Raw genomic sequence first — 14,531 nt, 5'->3', positions numbered from 1 at the left:
CCTGGAGAGTGCTTCCATCCCGCTTCCATCCTGCCCCCAGGGAGACCACCTGCGGAGGTGGAGTGGTAGGATCTCACCCTCAATTACACAGAAAGAAAACACGATCTGTCATGTCACCAGGTATTCAGCTTGGTTTTGGGTAGCTTAATCTTAAACTAGACTGATATAGCAAGTTGTTAATTTAAACTATATTCTCCTTTGGGTGCTGTCCTGTCATTTTTAATTTGCCTCCTAAGTGCTACTTGCATCAATGTTGCATATGAAATAGAACCAACTGGGGAAGGAGGGAAAACAAATAGAGGTGGGGAAAAACACTCGAGAGACTAATTTTGTTCCACCTGAGAAAACATTTTAAGGGAGGAAGGAAACCAGAAGAATGAGAAGGGAAAAGCACTTAATTGCCTTGCATATTTAATGTGTCTTGTTAAAGATATCTAAATTCAGCAGGTGAATCTATTGCACAGGTAGCTGACAATTTTTTTTGTCTTGATTTGCTAAAAGGGAATTTTTATGAGGGTATTTAAGTGACAAGGGATAACTGATGGGTGAGGACATTACTAAGACTTTCAAGAAAAATACCCAAGAACCATGGTCCAGCTGGAAGTAAAAATCATTGACTTTAGTGTGCCCTGGGGTGAAGGACACAAGTGTGAGCTGGAGGTGTTGTAAGCTTCTCTTGAGAGTAGATCTGTGCCTGACAGGCAGGATTTTTTCCCTGAGACGTCAGCTCCTTCTCTGAGGCTCACTCCTGGGTGAGGGTGAAGCACAACATGCTGTGCCTGAAGCAGAGAAACCACTGGTCTTGCTGAAGTCAGTTGGGGTTTCTTCTCTGTCTCAACAGGCCCCGGGCTTTTCCTTCAGGACATAACTGGAATACTAATTGTTATTAGAGCTGTCTGCTGAGGACATCAACATATACATGTTGATTTCCAAAATTACATATGTAGTGGAAATAATTGAAAATTTCTTCATTTAAACATAACCACTGGACACTTCAGAGATGAAAAGTCTGGGATTTTTTTTCAGAATCATACAAGGGGTCAGGTTTGGAGCTTTTTTCCTGGTATTCCAGTGGATTCTGGCAGAGAAAACCTCCCTTCAGCCCTCTGGCCCAAGAATTTCATGCACTGAATATTCCATGGAAGCTACTCTGCACTGCTGGGTTTGGCTGGCCATCAGCAATGGGCTCATGGCCTGATGCATTGGGGAAGGAATACAAGGGAAGGTAGGCAAACAAGACACAAACACTCAGGAACAGAGGACTACATCAAAATACCTGGAAGGTTTAAATGAGTTAGGAGTGTGCATAACCTAAATTTTCATTTGAGGGATGCACTGATGGTTGGTAAAGGGTCAAAGAATTCTTTTGTGCAAAACCAGAAGCACAAATTAGCTGCTGCAAGACATGGTTACCTATTCCATGCTTGAAATGTTAACTGTCATAAACCAGAAAATTCAAGTTTAAAATTTAAACATTTTCTTAAATTATTAAACATCCAAGCTTCCCAAACTTGGTTCTCATCTCTTATATACTCTTTTCATACTTTCAGAGGAACGTATGGGGTCACTTATTTAGTGGAGGACCCATTGCATGCAGTACTTTCATAAACACTCAGTCTCACAGTTGCATAGACTCAAAGTCTCACAGTTGCACAGCTCATTTTCATTTATACATGCTACAGTTTAATCATTAATGATGTGATCTTTTACATAAAGTGAGTTGATGCTAGAAGACAGTTTCCCCTGAAAAAGTAAACAATAATGTTTTTACTTTGAAAAGTTACATATTATTATGCCTGCTAGTACATATTGGTTTTCTATGCTATGTGTTATCATATAACCTGGTTTGTTCCACAAACTTAAGGTATCTAGTGACTGAAGCAATTAATTTCCTAGAATCAGAGAATTTTGCAGACACATGAGACAGTGAGTATTTAGATCAGACCATGTCCTCACATTGAAGTAGAATTAAGTTTATGTTAGCTCATATTTTACTGCATTTTCTGTGAAGCTCAAATTTCATCCAAGAATATGATTGGTGAATTCAAATGGCTAATGCACTGCTTCAAAGAACACTTGAAGCACTTTAGGAACAGTCAGTTTTGCATTAATTTTACCATGCAGCCCACTTCCATTAAAATGCCGCCAATTAAATATACAGACAAATAGGAAATTACCTGTGGTTATTCTACATTAGCATTAGGCACAATTTGTTTTGAGGAATCACCTGGACACCAGCTAACATTCAGGGCAAAAAGTGGAGAAAAACTGGTCATACAGTCTGCTCTAGTGTCACAGTTCTTACGCAGCACTCTTGCGCTGGGAGAACATTTTGGATGAAAAACAGAAATGAAAACAAAGCAACAAGCAGCTGGGCAGGAATAGAAGCTGGACACTTACCCACAGAGGTGCAGTTTGCCGAAGTGAATGACCTCCCTCCTCCAGCCCTGGGTGGTGCCTGCGTAGTAAGTGCTGCTTGGGTGGTGCTCAGTGGAGCAGAGGGAGCTGAGGTGGCTGCTGCTGCTGTAGCACAGGGGGAGCAGCAGGTGCCAGGTCGCCCCCAGATCCCGTGAGAACTCCAGCCTTACCGGGTCGGCAGAGGAGCTGTCAGTGGTGCAGCCGATATTGATCTGGGGGAAGACATTAAATGCAGAAGATGACACGGCAGGCTGTGGGACTCCTCGACAGGAAAATAGTGTTTTGGGAACTCATTTAGTAACTGGGATGATGCACTCAGGACATGTATGTGAACATGAACTCTTGCACATTGCCCTCCTGTCCACAGGTATATCACACTCTGGCTTATCATAAAACAAATGTGATATGAAATCCCCAACTACTTCTACTAAGAGAAAACTAAAGTTAATTGGACAAAATCCCAAAGGACAGATGTTAACGTTGCTGTATCAAATACATCAGCTCTTGCTGATGTACCTGGCAGGTACTGAAGTAATCACGGCACCTAAAAAACATGCATTTTTAAAACAAGAAATATTAAAATAAAAAGAGTAAACATAAACTTTTTGTTAAATTGCTGAGCTGCACTATGGTCCTCTTTTATGTTACACCCCCCCCCCCCCAAAAAAAAAAAGAAAAAGCTTATGCTGCAGGATGTGTGCTGTATCACTTCAGTATGTTCAGCTTTCATACTCACTATGCATTTGCTCATGTATAATGGCAAAGCCCTAGGACACCAATAAAAGACTATCATAACTGGGTTGGATTTATATTCAATGTCACACAAAAATTTTGTTTGGCAGTGTTAGACTTCTCAGGGTGTGCTTACAAGATTCTTGATGTGGAGAACAATAGAAAAGGCAGAAAACTTATATGAAAACCAGTTCTACTTCTGAAAAAAATACAAAATGTTTTGTACAGAATCTGAAACCTCTTAAGACATATTTTTTGCATGCAACCAATGAAAATTAGTCTGCTTTTCTTTTACACTAATATTAAGATGTTCTTATAGGAAGAATTAGTTCCTTTACAGGATGACTCTGTCATGTAAAATGATATGTACTATACTTACCATGCAATAAATAAAACCCCATTGCTGGTGAAATACAAAGCCTGTAATAAAACTATGACACATTTTGCCTTTTTTATATATCTTTGTAGCAAAAAAATAAGTGTCTTTCTAACATGCTGTTCTGTAATGAAAATCTATTTATTTCCAAATCCCAGTAATACTTAGAACTCTGCATGAATGTTGAAAGTATCCTGCTTCAAATTTCCTTCATCACTCTTCAGCGCATATGAGTCCCATCAAGCTACATTTGACTAGAAGGGTTGTCTACTCATCTGGAAGCTTAGAGAGACGCTTGACCCAATATAGGTTTTGACTCTTGAGACACAGAGAGAAACTCTTCTGCATTATCCATAACTCCTTCATTTACACTAATGTTCTCAAAAACGTGAGCTGAAAACGATGTTCTTACCACATATGGAAGTAAGCATGTAGATTTTATGAGGTTAATGCTCTGAAGACTTATGAATATCTTAAAGTGACCTCAGACATTTTTGTTCTACAGGCTGTAATCTATATTTTAAAACAGAAAATGGTTTGCATTTAATAATTTATGAATTAGTTGCATGACAAACTGAAGTGTGCATGAGTACACACCTAAACCTAGTTTTCTTGGAAAACCCTTAGTATCATTTTAGTAATTGTTTATAAACTCATATAACTTGCTGTTTAATGCTTCAACATGTTACATCTTTGTTAAAAGAAGCCTGGTAATTGTGGCACGGCAATTTACATGCCAGATTCTTTTACAATTTCTTAATGACATTATAATAACCTCTCTAAATTAACACATAGGAGGCTAAGTGGTTACTCCCATCAGTAGCTCCCCTAGGCAATGCACAGTTTAGATTTTAGGATAAATCAGAAACACAGTTAGTTTAGACTCTGTTGTCACTGGGGTACCTGTTTCTGCTCACTATATGAGAAACACAAAAAATACGGTCCTTATTCTTGAGCTTTAGTTAACTCCTTAAGATGGGATGACTTCAGGCCATCGTGACCAAACAAACAGCTTCATCTAGCGTGTCTATGATGTGGGCAGGAGCAAAAGCAAAGCAGAATCTTGTCTCTCTGAGAAAGCACAACAGTGCAGTTAAGCCAGCAAGTAGGAAAAATTATTTTCGACTGTCACAGATGAAGTTGTGGCTCTCCACTGGATGCTGTATTCTTATCAAACAGGCTATGGAGTGACAATTTGGACCTTGATTATATTTTGCTCATCATTTTGCCTGCCAGTGCTGACTCTCCAGCCCACAGGACATGGACTTACTTTAATGCTATCAGTGCGAGTGTATAGGCACGGACAAAGTAGGCAAGAAAAAGTAGAAGACTTTGAGGCAGAAATCTCCTGTGTATTAAAAACATCATGATACACCCAGATGAGGGAAAGTAATGTCCGAGCAATTGCAGGGGAAGTTAGACAGGCTCCTCTACTTGGCAATCATAAGAGCTGGGCAAATACAATAGAGCAGAACGTGGAAGAGCAGAACTCATGAAACAAAAGGCAAAATAACTTCATGAGGACGGGTACCTCAAATTGGATGATAGTATTTTCATTTACACTCAGGTCCCGTGTGGTAATGGAGTGCTCTCCAACTTCATTTGAAACAAATACCATAGCTGAATCTTCTTCCCTGTAAAAAAAGGAAAGGAATACTTTAGACTCAGTTTATTACACAGCCACTTCTTCCTTTTGTATTGCCGATAGATGCTTACGGAGCTCTTTTAGATGAATATGGGCAATAAAGCCCAATGTTTCCACCAGGATAGAAAAACCAGTTGTCCTCTTTAGGACCGAAGTCAAAGGTATCCAAAAGGATAATGGGATTCTTTAAGTTATTTCCATCAATAATGAGGTCATCAATAATCCATATTTCTTCTTTTTTGCCTGCAAAAAAAGAGAAATATTGCTATTAAGACATAACACTACTATTATTAGAGCGCAGAACAGCAGCCAGTATTTATGGATTGTGTGAAGAAGAGAGTGCTAAAAGAGTGGCTTCACTATTTTGATTTTCCATTAAAATGGAAATGAAAGATAGAAAGTTTTCACTATTTTATGAAAATAGTCTCCATACTGCTCTGCAGTCTGGCCCTAGAGAATTAACTTTTATTTCCTAAATTTTATGGAAGTCACAGCAAAACAAAGAGTGAAAAACTTGTGTTGAACAATTATCTTCTATTTAATCACATTTACTTTGAAACTCTATCATCAATGTCTTCTTCAATTAAGAGTCATCTAAATGGGCAGTAAAGCCCAAGCAACCTGAAAGTGCAATTTCATTCTACAACTTTTCCTTGCACTCAGAAGCTTGTGTTTGCCTGGGAAGAGCTCTTTGGCAGAGAAGAAACTCTAAGTGACCTTCTCTCCAATGGATTATGTATTCATACATGTTGGAAAATTGCTATTTTCAAACTGGAGAGGAAGGATTAGATTGACAGATCTTTTGTGTAACTTTTTTTCATCTATCTAAAAGTGAGTTGATCACAGAAATTTGAAAGGTTTCTTTTTAATAAAATTTCTACTTAGGGATAATGTCAGCAAGAAAAGTTCAGATAATTGTTTTAGGCTGGACACATCAGTAGAATGAACTGGAACTGGATTGCCATGACCAGATTTAAATTTTTTTTTTTTTTTTGTTAGAGGTGTGCAAGGAATTTGCCTGCATGGAATAAATTGTTGGTGTTTCATCAAGTCTAAAGGATCCCTTAATGTCAGTTTCTGCTAAGAAATGTGCTCAGAGTAACTGAGAGCAGAGGAGAGCTTTCTTCAGCTGTCACATCTCCTGTAATCAGGAGGAATGAGCTGCATTCCTCTTGGGGTTTTCTAGTCCTTTACAATTTAATCAAAAGATTAACTGCTCACTACATACTCTTTCTAAATGGGTTTTTAATGCCTAGTTAATTCTGAGTAAGGTAGGCCCAGTTCGCATTTACACCTGGGACACTTTTGTGTAATTGGAGCATCCTAGTGGGGCCTCAGTGTAAATGAGAATCAGGTCCATTAAAAATAATGAGAGGAACCTGAGTTAAGTTAACTTTATTGGTGTTGCTTGATTGCCTACTCCCTCCAGGGCCAAAGCTGATAGTCTTCTGTGCACAATCAAGGGATATCAGGTTAAGGTACTTTAAAGCATACAATAGCTTTGTAAGCACAGTAAACATAATCCCCTGGTAATTTTAATTGAAGGAGTTCAAACACAAAAAAATATGAAAAACATGATTTAAGAGTCTCTGTAACTCTTCAGTTCAAAAATCCCAGCCTGCTACAGATGCTGAGCTGTGCAAGTGTGGACTTGGATTCCCATGGGTGTCTCTTCCTTACCGTTGTTGTAAGGTTGCCAGAGCCTGAACCGTGTCGCGTTGTTTTGGGCTGCATAGGGCAGAGGAACGTTAATAAAGAGGACATCTGTAGTCTGTGTGAAGTAAAACTCATCTATCAGATGCCAAGTGATGCCACCGTTGACAGAATATTGCAGCAGGATAGAATGAGACCTCTCGGGGGTGCCTGGAGCAGAGAGGACATGGATTTATGTTCACTAAAATCTGGTAAGTTAAAAAATGCTTCTTCAAGTATAAATACAATTAGGTTCCTCTGACATCTATTACAAAGAGTGGTCTTCCTTTAGCAACAACTTAAGCTGTTGAGATGTTACATAGGCATTGTATATAAACATCTTCCTGTGCTTTTCCTTGCTTGTCTGTCTGCAAAATGCTAATGAATTAGGACCTAAATTTACATTGTTGTTCGCTATAAGTACTCATCATTTAATTACTTAGCTATCCTAGTGTTATAGTTTTTTAGATTAGAACAAACCTTCTACTACAGACATTTTCCAGTAATTCCATATTTATTTGCTTGTTTTGCTCAGGTACCAGACATTATCATTACCATCTGTAGCACCCCCAGATAAAGATATAGTCCTTATCCTCACAACTTTAGAGTCTTTGGCTCTAACTGCAGACACTGCTATGAGCATATTTGTGCCTAGAAATAATATAACTGATGGAAAACACTGAGGATCTTTATTAGCATGTTTTAACAACAACAAAGCAATATTCTGTGCTTTAAGCTGGGCCTAAATATCAGAGGAACTGACAGTAAAATTTGCATTTTCTAACTACCAGCTCCTCCTTTTTTTTTTAACTTAGAGCTTTAAAGAATGAAAAAATAAAAGGCTCTTTACAGCCCTAGCTATTAACACATGCTAATTAGAGCCCAGTACTCGCACTTGAAGCTGGTTACTGTACACAGGCTCAGCCCCCAGCATATATTTGGCCTATGCCTAACTTGCTGACCAGGAATATCAGTTCCAAGTGATGGTATCTCTGAGCTGAATTCTCACTCAGATGAATTTACACTCTCTGCTCCCTTCATGGTGTGGCACACTGATGGCATGTCCCCAAAAACTCAATCTGAGGGCAGAAACTAGCAGAAGAAAAGGACTAAGGGACAGTTTCTTCATCCCTGACTCAGTGCACGTTACCGTGCAAGTTTCTCCCATGTTCTGTTCTGTTCTTAAATTAACCACATTTGCTGAAACCAAAGTGCCTGATGCATTATTTTTTCATATTTTGGCAATGATCATGTATAGAAATGTTTCCAAGGCACAGTTTTTGAAAGAAGTCTTCACAAAGATTTTGCTTATAAACATGAAATATTTGGCATGTTATTGTTTTGGCGCATGGTATGTTTTTGGATGTTATTGTTTTCTATCTTTTTGATAAAGTACTAGAAATAGTACTTAATAGCCAAATATATATGACTAGGTACCTATTAAAGGAAATCAGTCACAACTCACAAAGACCTGATTTTTACTTGTCCATGCAGAGATTTGGCTAAGACACTTATTTAAGAAGAAGAGGTAGTTCAAAACTGTTTTCAAGCTGTTGTTGGCAAATGAGAAGTCAGTCAGGGTCCAGTCCGAGAGCACTGAGCTTCCTGCAGAAGCTATGGATGTCTTTCTTCCACCAAAGGGAGAGGAGTTTTTGCACAATCAGAATTTGACCTGGAAGTGACAATTCTACAAGCAGTGCTGGGAAAAACTTCTGAAATTGCATAGGAGTGACTCAAACCCTCAAGGAGGTTAGTGGTTCTCTACCCTGTCACTCCTGACTTTGATGAAATTATTTTGCAAAGCCAGAAATTACTGGGGCTTGGAGCAGGGTAAGACAGAATCATTGGATTGAAAGTCCTTGTGCTAGAGAAACTGTCCCAAGCTTGTTAAACCAACATGTAAACTTGTCTTGCAAAGTCTGACTATTCTTCATATACAATTAAATAGAATTGTGGAGTTTTAGTCATCCCTAAGATATCTACTAGGCAGTCAAATGGTTAGAGCTTTTAATGCAGTGGAATGAAGCTTGAAAATGAAAAACCCTGTCGTTCCCTATAAGTCCCTTAAGTAATTTATTGTAGGCACCATTTTATGACTTAAAACAACGATAAATTCATTTTTTCCCCAACGTAGTGGAAAATCTCTAAAAAAATCTTGAGCTATTTTGTTTCTCTTCTGCTCAAAGACTGTACTAGGTGTGCTGTTTTTGACACCATCACAGTTTACTTTTTTCTTGGGAATGGCACAGATGGCCATGTAGGCTGGTAGCAAGGTAAGGATGATGCAAAATTTCAAGTTCCCATATAATTGATCATAAACTGATGATCATGTACACTTAAGTTGAAAATGTAAATCCATATTCTTTTCTGTGATGCTACTATGTACTAATAAAGCTAGAGAAGTGATGGGAAATCAACAGTGATCTTACCTTTAGCAATAAATTTAAATGAAAACTGGATGTACACGGTATTAGTGCAATCTAGATCTCTTGAAACAAGCATTCTCAGTCCTTCCTGCAAATAAAGAATATATATGTGAATCTTAGTTCCCATTATTGGAGATTTTCTGCATCTTACTGTTGCTTGGATGTTGTCTGTTACTGACTGCTGGTGGCAGCAAGAGAGGTACTTGTCTGTCCACACCTTCTCCCAGGCAGAAAATGAGGACAGTGATAGCCTTGGCAAAGTAAGCCACAGTAATGAAAAGGGAGAGACACGGATATGTGTCCCACCAGAGGCACAGCCACGTGATTAGGTACAGACACAGGTACAGCTCATTCAGTTTGTGCTCTGAACAACTGGGATGTGATCTGATCTGCAAGCACTGACTTAGACATTAAGTCCAAGCTGCTACATTCATATTTTATGCAAATTGTGTAGTAGCCAAGCACCCTAATTTCCAGGCAGGAACATTTCTCTCTAGGAGTTCTTTTCTCTGCCTCTAAAAATATTTTCTAAAAATATGCTTCTCTGGGGCAACCTCTTGACTTAGAACAGTAAGGAAAGGGTGCAGACAAGAAACCTCAGAGGACCCCTAAGGTCCTGTCCATCTATAGAGATGAGCTCAATGTTGTGTGGATTCTGAGGCCAGGCCCAGTCAGAGATCTGGCAAACTACCTCTCAGAGCCTCCCTCTTTCTCAGACCCATTCCCCCAGTGGAACAATCTGCAGGAACAACCAATCCAAATTGTAGACAATTCAAATCTTGTGATTTGGGATTTAAATAACCTAAAGATGTTGAACTGGAGTCAAGGTTTTGCAGATAATTATTTCTGAAGAATTAATTTATACACCAAACTTCACTTTTTTGGGGGTACCTGAATTCACTGTGTCAAATGAAGACTCGTGTGAGCTTAAAATTTTTGTGGTTATGTGAACAAAAGTCTTTCTATTATGCATTTTGTTGAAGAACTGAGAAGTCCAGAAAATATATTTCCTGGCCTTTTAAAATCTGTAATTAGCAAAAAAGTATTTAAAGGGCTAGTAAACATCAAAACAATAGAATTGAGTAAAATACAGGCTAACTACACAAACATGGTTAACACAGACTGCAGTCCTGACTTATTTGTATTATTCAAAATACTAAAAAGCCAACCAGGAGATTTCAAGACGATAGTAATGTGTACCATATTTCCAAATAGATCACCTCAAGAATCTTGGTGCGGAGATTTTCTTTGGTGGTTAAGGAGGAATTGATTCCACAAATGAAAGTAATACCCAACAAACAAATGAAACTCATTTGTATATAAAAAAGACAATTGTGACAAACATGGTGCATGTTTAGGACAGGAAAAGATGAAAAATGAAAATGTCAAATTCTAGCCTAAAGACTTTGACATAAACATATGTGGAAAACAAAAAAAAAAGTTATTTTCTGTTTTTAACTCTACTGGGTTTTATTCATTTTTTCGGTGTAAGTAATCTCTGACCCCTTTGAAAATGAGAGCTGTTCCAGACTTGATGGTATCACCGTTCAGGTTTCCCCTCTCAGCACCATAGACTTCAGGCCAAAGGTCTGGATGCAAGTTACCATTGAAATCATCCTTCAGGACAGATGGCAAAGGAAGGACTGGGACACAGTATGGACCTCCAAAGCCTCTGTCACACCTAGCAACAAATTGGGAGGAAAAGGTGTTATCCATCCAGCCTAGATAAAACACTGCTTTCTACAAAGCAGGTTAAGCAGTCTTCTACTTACATGCAATGACCTGAATCACAGATGCCGTGACCTGAGCACATCCAGGGGCACCCTGTAGCCAGGACAACGTTATCGATAGCCCAAGAATCCACACCAGAAGCGTAGTTGTACTGAATCCATCTGAACCGTGTTCTGGGAGAGCTATTAAAAACAGAGTAAATGTATTTCAGGATTCAAAATTTCTCCTCCGTAAAGTGCTAAATAATGAAGAAAATCCCATGGACTTCAGGAGAAGAAAAACATATTAATAAGCATGGCCCCTTATTTGGTAAAGATTCATATTCCAGTTGAAACTGGAAGTTTCAATTTCTCAGGTTAGTTTTTTAGGCAAAATTCCAGCACATTCTAAATGAAGGTGCCCAATATGATAATTGAGAAAGAACATTGCTGCGACTCTTGCTGATCAGCAAAGTGGTTGAGCAGAAATGAGTAGTTCCATTAGCATTTGACAGCTCCATGTGTGGCTAGCAGAGTGGAAACAATAAAATTGCTTCAGTAAAGTAAGAGGTAATGAAAGTTCATTTATACTAAATGTTGTGTAAAGAGAAAAACAATGGTTATATATGTTCATATATATATATATAAGAATGATATAGATATAAGAATGTATGAATATATATGTACAAACATGCACGTGCATACACACTGCTGTCCTTGCTGACTGCCTTCATATCCTCAAAAGAGGAAAAAAAATTATTTGGAAGACGACGCATGGTCCTCAGGAGTGAACTATGGAATTAGAAACCAAGATGTGTACCCCAGTCCTGGTTCAACCACTGTATGTCCATTTTTACCACTGTATTTTCTGGGTGATGAAATATGCAGAGGTAATGTTAGGGTGCTTTGAAGAATTACAGATCTATTCAGAACAATGGTAAGCAATATCATCATCATCTGTTATCTCTACCCTAGAGGTTTTATTTAGAGAGATAGATGCCAGCATATCTGCCACATCCAATTATAACCATGTGAAATCACAAGGAGGCAGGCAGAACGCTCCACCCAGTCAAAAGGGTGAGGGTGGCATGTCCAGTAACATGTGTTTTGACTTGCTGAATATCATGACTAACGTGCCTAAATGTTGGATGACAACTTATGTAGAATGACAGAAAACAGTACTATGTGAAAGGATGGTTCAGGGTATTAATTCTTGCTTCTTATTTCATAAATGTTAGAAAAGCTGGTTTAGCATTCTTGTTCTTACTGTCATAGATTATAGGCAAGACTTAAGAATTCACTCATCAAAGTTGCTACTTCTTTAAGTTCACATTATAGCTTATGAAATATTTTGAAGTGAAATTTAAAATTCTGGTGGCGTGACAACACACATTTAAAAATTTAAAAGACATGCAGAACATTCCCAAGCTGAGGGATGTTTGCTCAAATTAGATCAGCAAAACCTTTGTCATGCTAAACAGCCAGAAGAGCAGTGCTCACTTGGTTGAGGGAGGGAGGTAGACAGTAACTCTCTTCCAGTTCTGGAATCTTTCTGAAGTGTAGATGGAGCTCTCGGTGTACTGCTGACAGCCGATTGTTGGAGGGACACAATCCTCTGTCACCAGGTGCCAGTCTCTCCCATTGTTTAAAGAATACTGCAGGTGAATGCTATGGGAATTGCTGTATGGCTTGCTGCAACCCATGCTCAGCTCAAACTGCAAGAAAGTGGAGGCTGATACATGGAAGTCCCAAGTCTCAGCATAACGAGGTTTTCCTAAGAAAAGAGAGACAAACAACAACAAATCAGTATCCCTTTAGCATATGCTTTCAGTACTGTCTTTCAAATTTGTTATCTCTATCTTCACCTTTTTTCAGCTTTCTCTTCCCCGCAGATTACTATATGCCTGAATTTGTCTATACCTCCCATCTTATAAAACTTGACCCATAAATAATTTATAAAAGGCACTTCTACAAAATGTAGCAATGTTTGATGACACATACCAATGTTTTCACTGAACATCAGAGCTGTATCTATAGACAGGCAGTCAATGTCTACTTGACCTCCTTGTATTCTGTACCAGCTTGCTTGTAAATCCACAGTTCCATCGAATTTATCCTGGAAGCCAGTCTGAGAGCTGTCATTCATCCCTATAAGGACATCGTCCAAAGCCCACTGAGCTGAATGCTTCCCTATGAAAACCAGAACAGACAGGTTAGTGGAGTCCCTGTAAGTTGTTTTTTTCTGCCCATATGCTGTGTTCACCCAGTGAGCAGTGCTCAGTCTATGTGACTAAAGACTAAACATGACTTAAACAAGATTAAAACATCACTCAAGGATGCATCTGGACTCAAGAGTATGTTTCTATTACAGATAAACACAGTATTTCCCTCTTCTTTTTTTTAGCTTCAGTGCCTTTTCCAACATACACTCTCCCTGTATTTGAATGAGACACTCCCTGAGCCCCTAGATTGGGGATTTTCATTTTACAAGTCACAACTTTCCTGCCATTCCCCATAGCTAAATTGGAAAGGCCTCTGTCTAGTTCCCAAAGTAGCTTTTGTATAAAAGGGAATAATACACAAAGGAAAATGCTGTAGGCTCTAGATATAGATAATATTTATAGAAGTGCTGTTCTCCTTCCTGGAAACCTCTCTTCTCTTGCTTTCCAGCCTACAGGCATTTCACTTTCATTATCATCTCCACCCCATTGCTTCAGCCCTTCATTTCAATTCACCTATTTACTGGAATGCTGAAAAAAACATTTTACTGAACAATCACTGCCTTCACAGGAGAGGAAGGAAAGCCTTCACAATAAATTGTGAGCTTGCAGCTATGTGCCAGGAGTTTTGTCTTGCCACTATGAGGAAAGTGGGTCATTGCTCATAGGGCCACTGTGCACCAAGGTATGGCAGACAAAGGACAGTCCACAGAGGAACTAACATCTGTAATAAGAAATGGTTGTCACCAGTAGGTGCTGGTATGGAAGGTGATATTTCAACCTCCAGTTCATAAACTCTCCCTTCTACTGGGAGCCACAGGGCTGCCATCAGGTGATCTTAGAGCCATCACTCTCAGCAAGGAGATGTCATCCAGGTGCTGTCAGAGCAAGTGGCCATGAGGAGGACACGGGTAGGGAGCAGCAGGTCTGACATGGCACCACTCACCAGTGCAAATGATTATCACAGAATGATGGTCTGTGGTGCACCAGTTGCTGCTGAGCACTTTTTCACAAAGAAACTGGCTTCTCAACTAAATAACATCCCTCTTGCCTTGTCTACTCTCTTACCTAGTGAGGGCAATTAAGTCCAGCACATACATTGTAAGAAAATGTATGAATAAAATCAGCCATCAAAATGATAAATAATACCTAAGAAGCTGCATACCATAATTACCTGAATGTAAGCTGTGTGCTTTGCTCCCCAGGGAATTGCTGTTAAAATGTACTCTGCTGTATTTCTGAATATCGCCTTATTTTTCCTGTAGGGATCCAAGAGATGCTGCCTTGTGCAAAGGCAAGACAATCAGGACACTT

At 39.0% G+C, this 14,531-nt stretch overlaps 1 protein-coding gene across 2 annotated transcripts in view; it reads right to left on the bottom strand.

Moving 5' to 3' along the window:
* The window catches only part of RELN (reelin), a 284,032-nt gene that overhangs the window by 39,230 nt on the left and 230,271 nt on the right, over positions 1-14,531 (bottom strand). For both annotated transcript variants that reach the window (XM_027679385.1, XM_027679386.1), the window contains exons 33-41: positions 13,000-13,188; positions 12,499-12,772; positions 11,062-11,202; positions 10,793-10,970; positions 9,293-9,377; positions 6,852-7,034; positions 5,243-5,414; positions 5,058-5,160; positions 2,401-2,630 (exon numbers count right to left, since the gene is read on the bottom strand). In XM_027679385.1, coding sequence (XP_027535186.1) covers positions 2,401-2,630; positions 5,058-5,160; positions 5,243-5,414; positions 6,852-7,034; positions 9,293-9,377; positions 10,793-10,970; positions 11,062-11,202; positions 12,499-12,772; positions 13,000-13,188 — 1,555 coding nt within the window. The remainder of the gene's footprint in view (positions 1-2,400; positions 2,631-5,057; positions 5,161-5,242; positions 5,415-6,851; positions 7,035-9,292; positions 9,378-10,792; positions 10,971-11,061; positions 11,203-12,498; positions 12,773-12,999; positions 13,189-14,531) is intronic.

The sequence above is a fragment of the Neopelma chrysocephalum genome, unplaced genomic scaffold (genome assembly GCF_003984885.1).
Source record: "Neopelma chrysocephalum unplaced genomic scaffold, ASM398488v2 Primary Assembly neopelma1_45, whole genome shotgun sequence".
NCBI lineage: Eukaryota > Metazoa > Chordata > Aves > Passeriformes > Pipridae > Neopelma > Neopelma chrysocephalum.
This window is presented reverse-complemented; position numbering and strand designations above follow the sequence as displayed.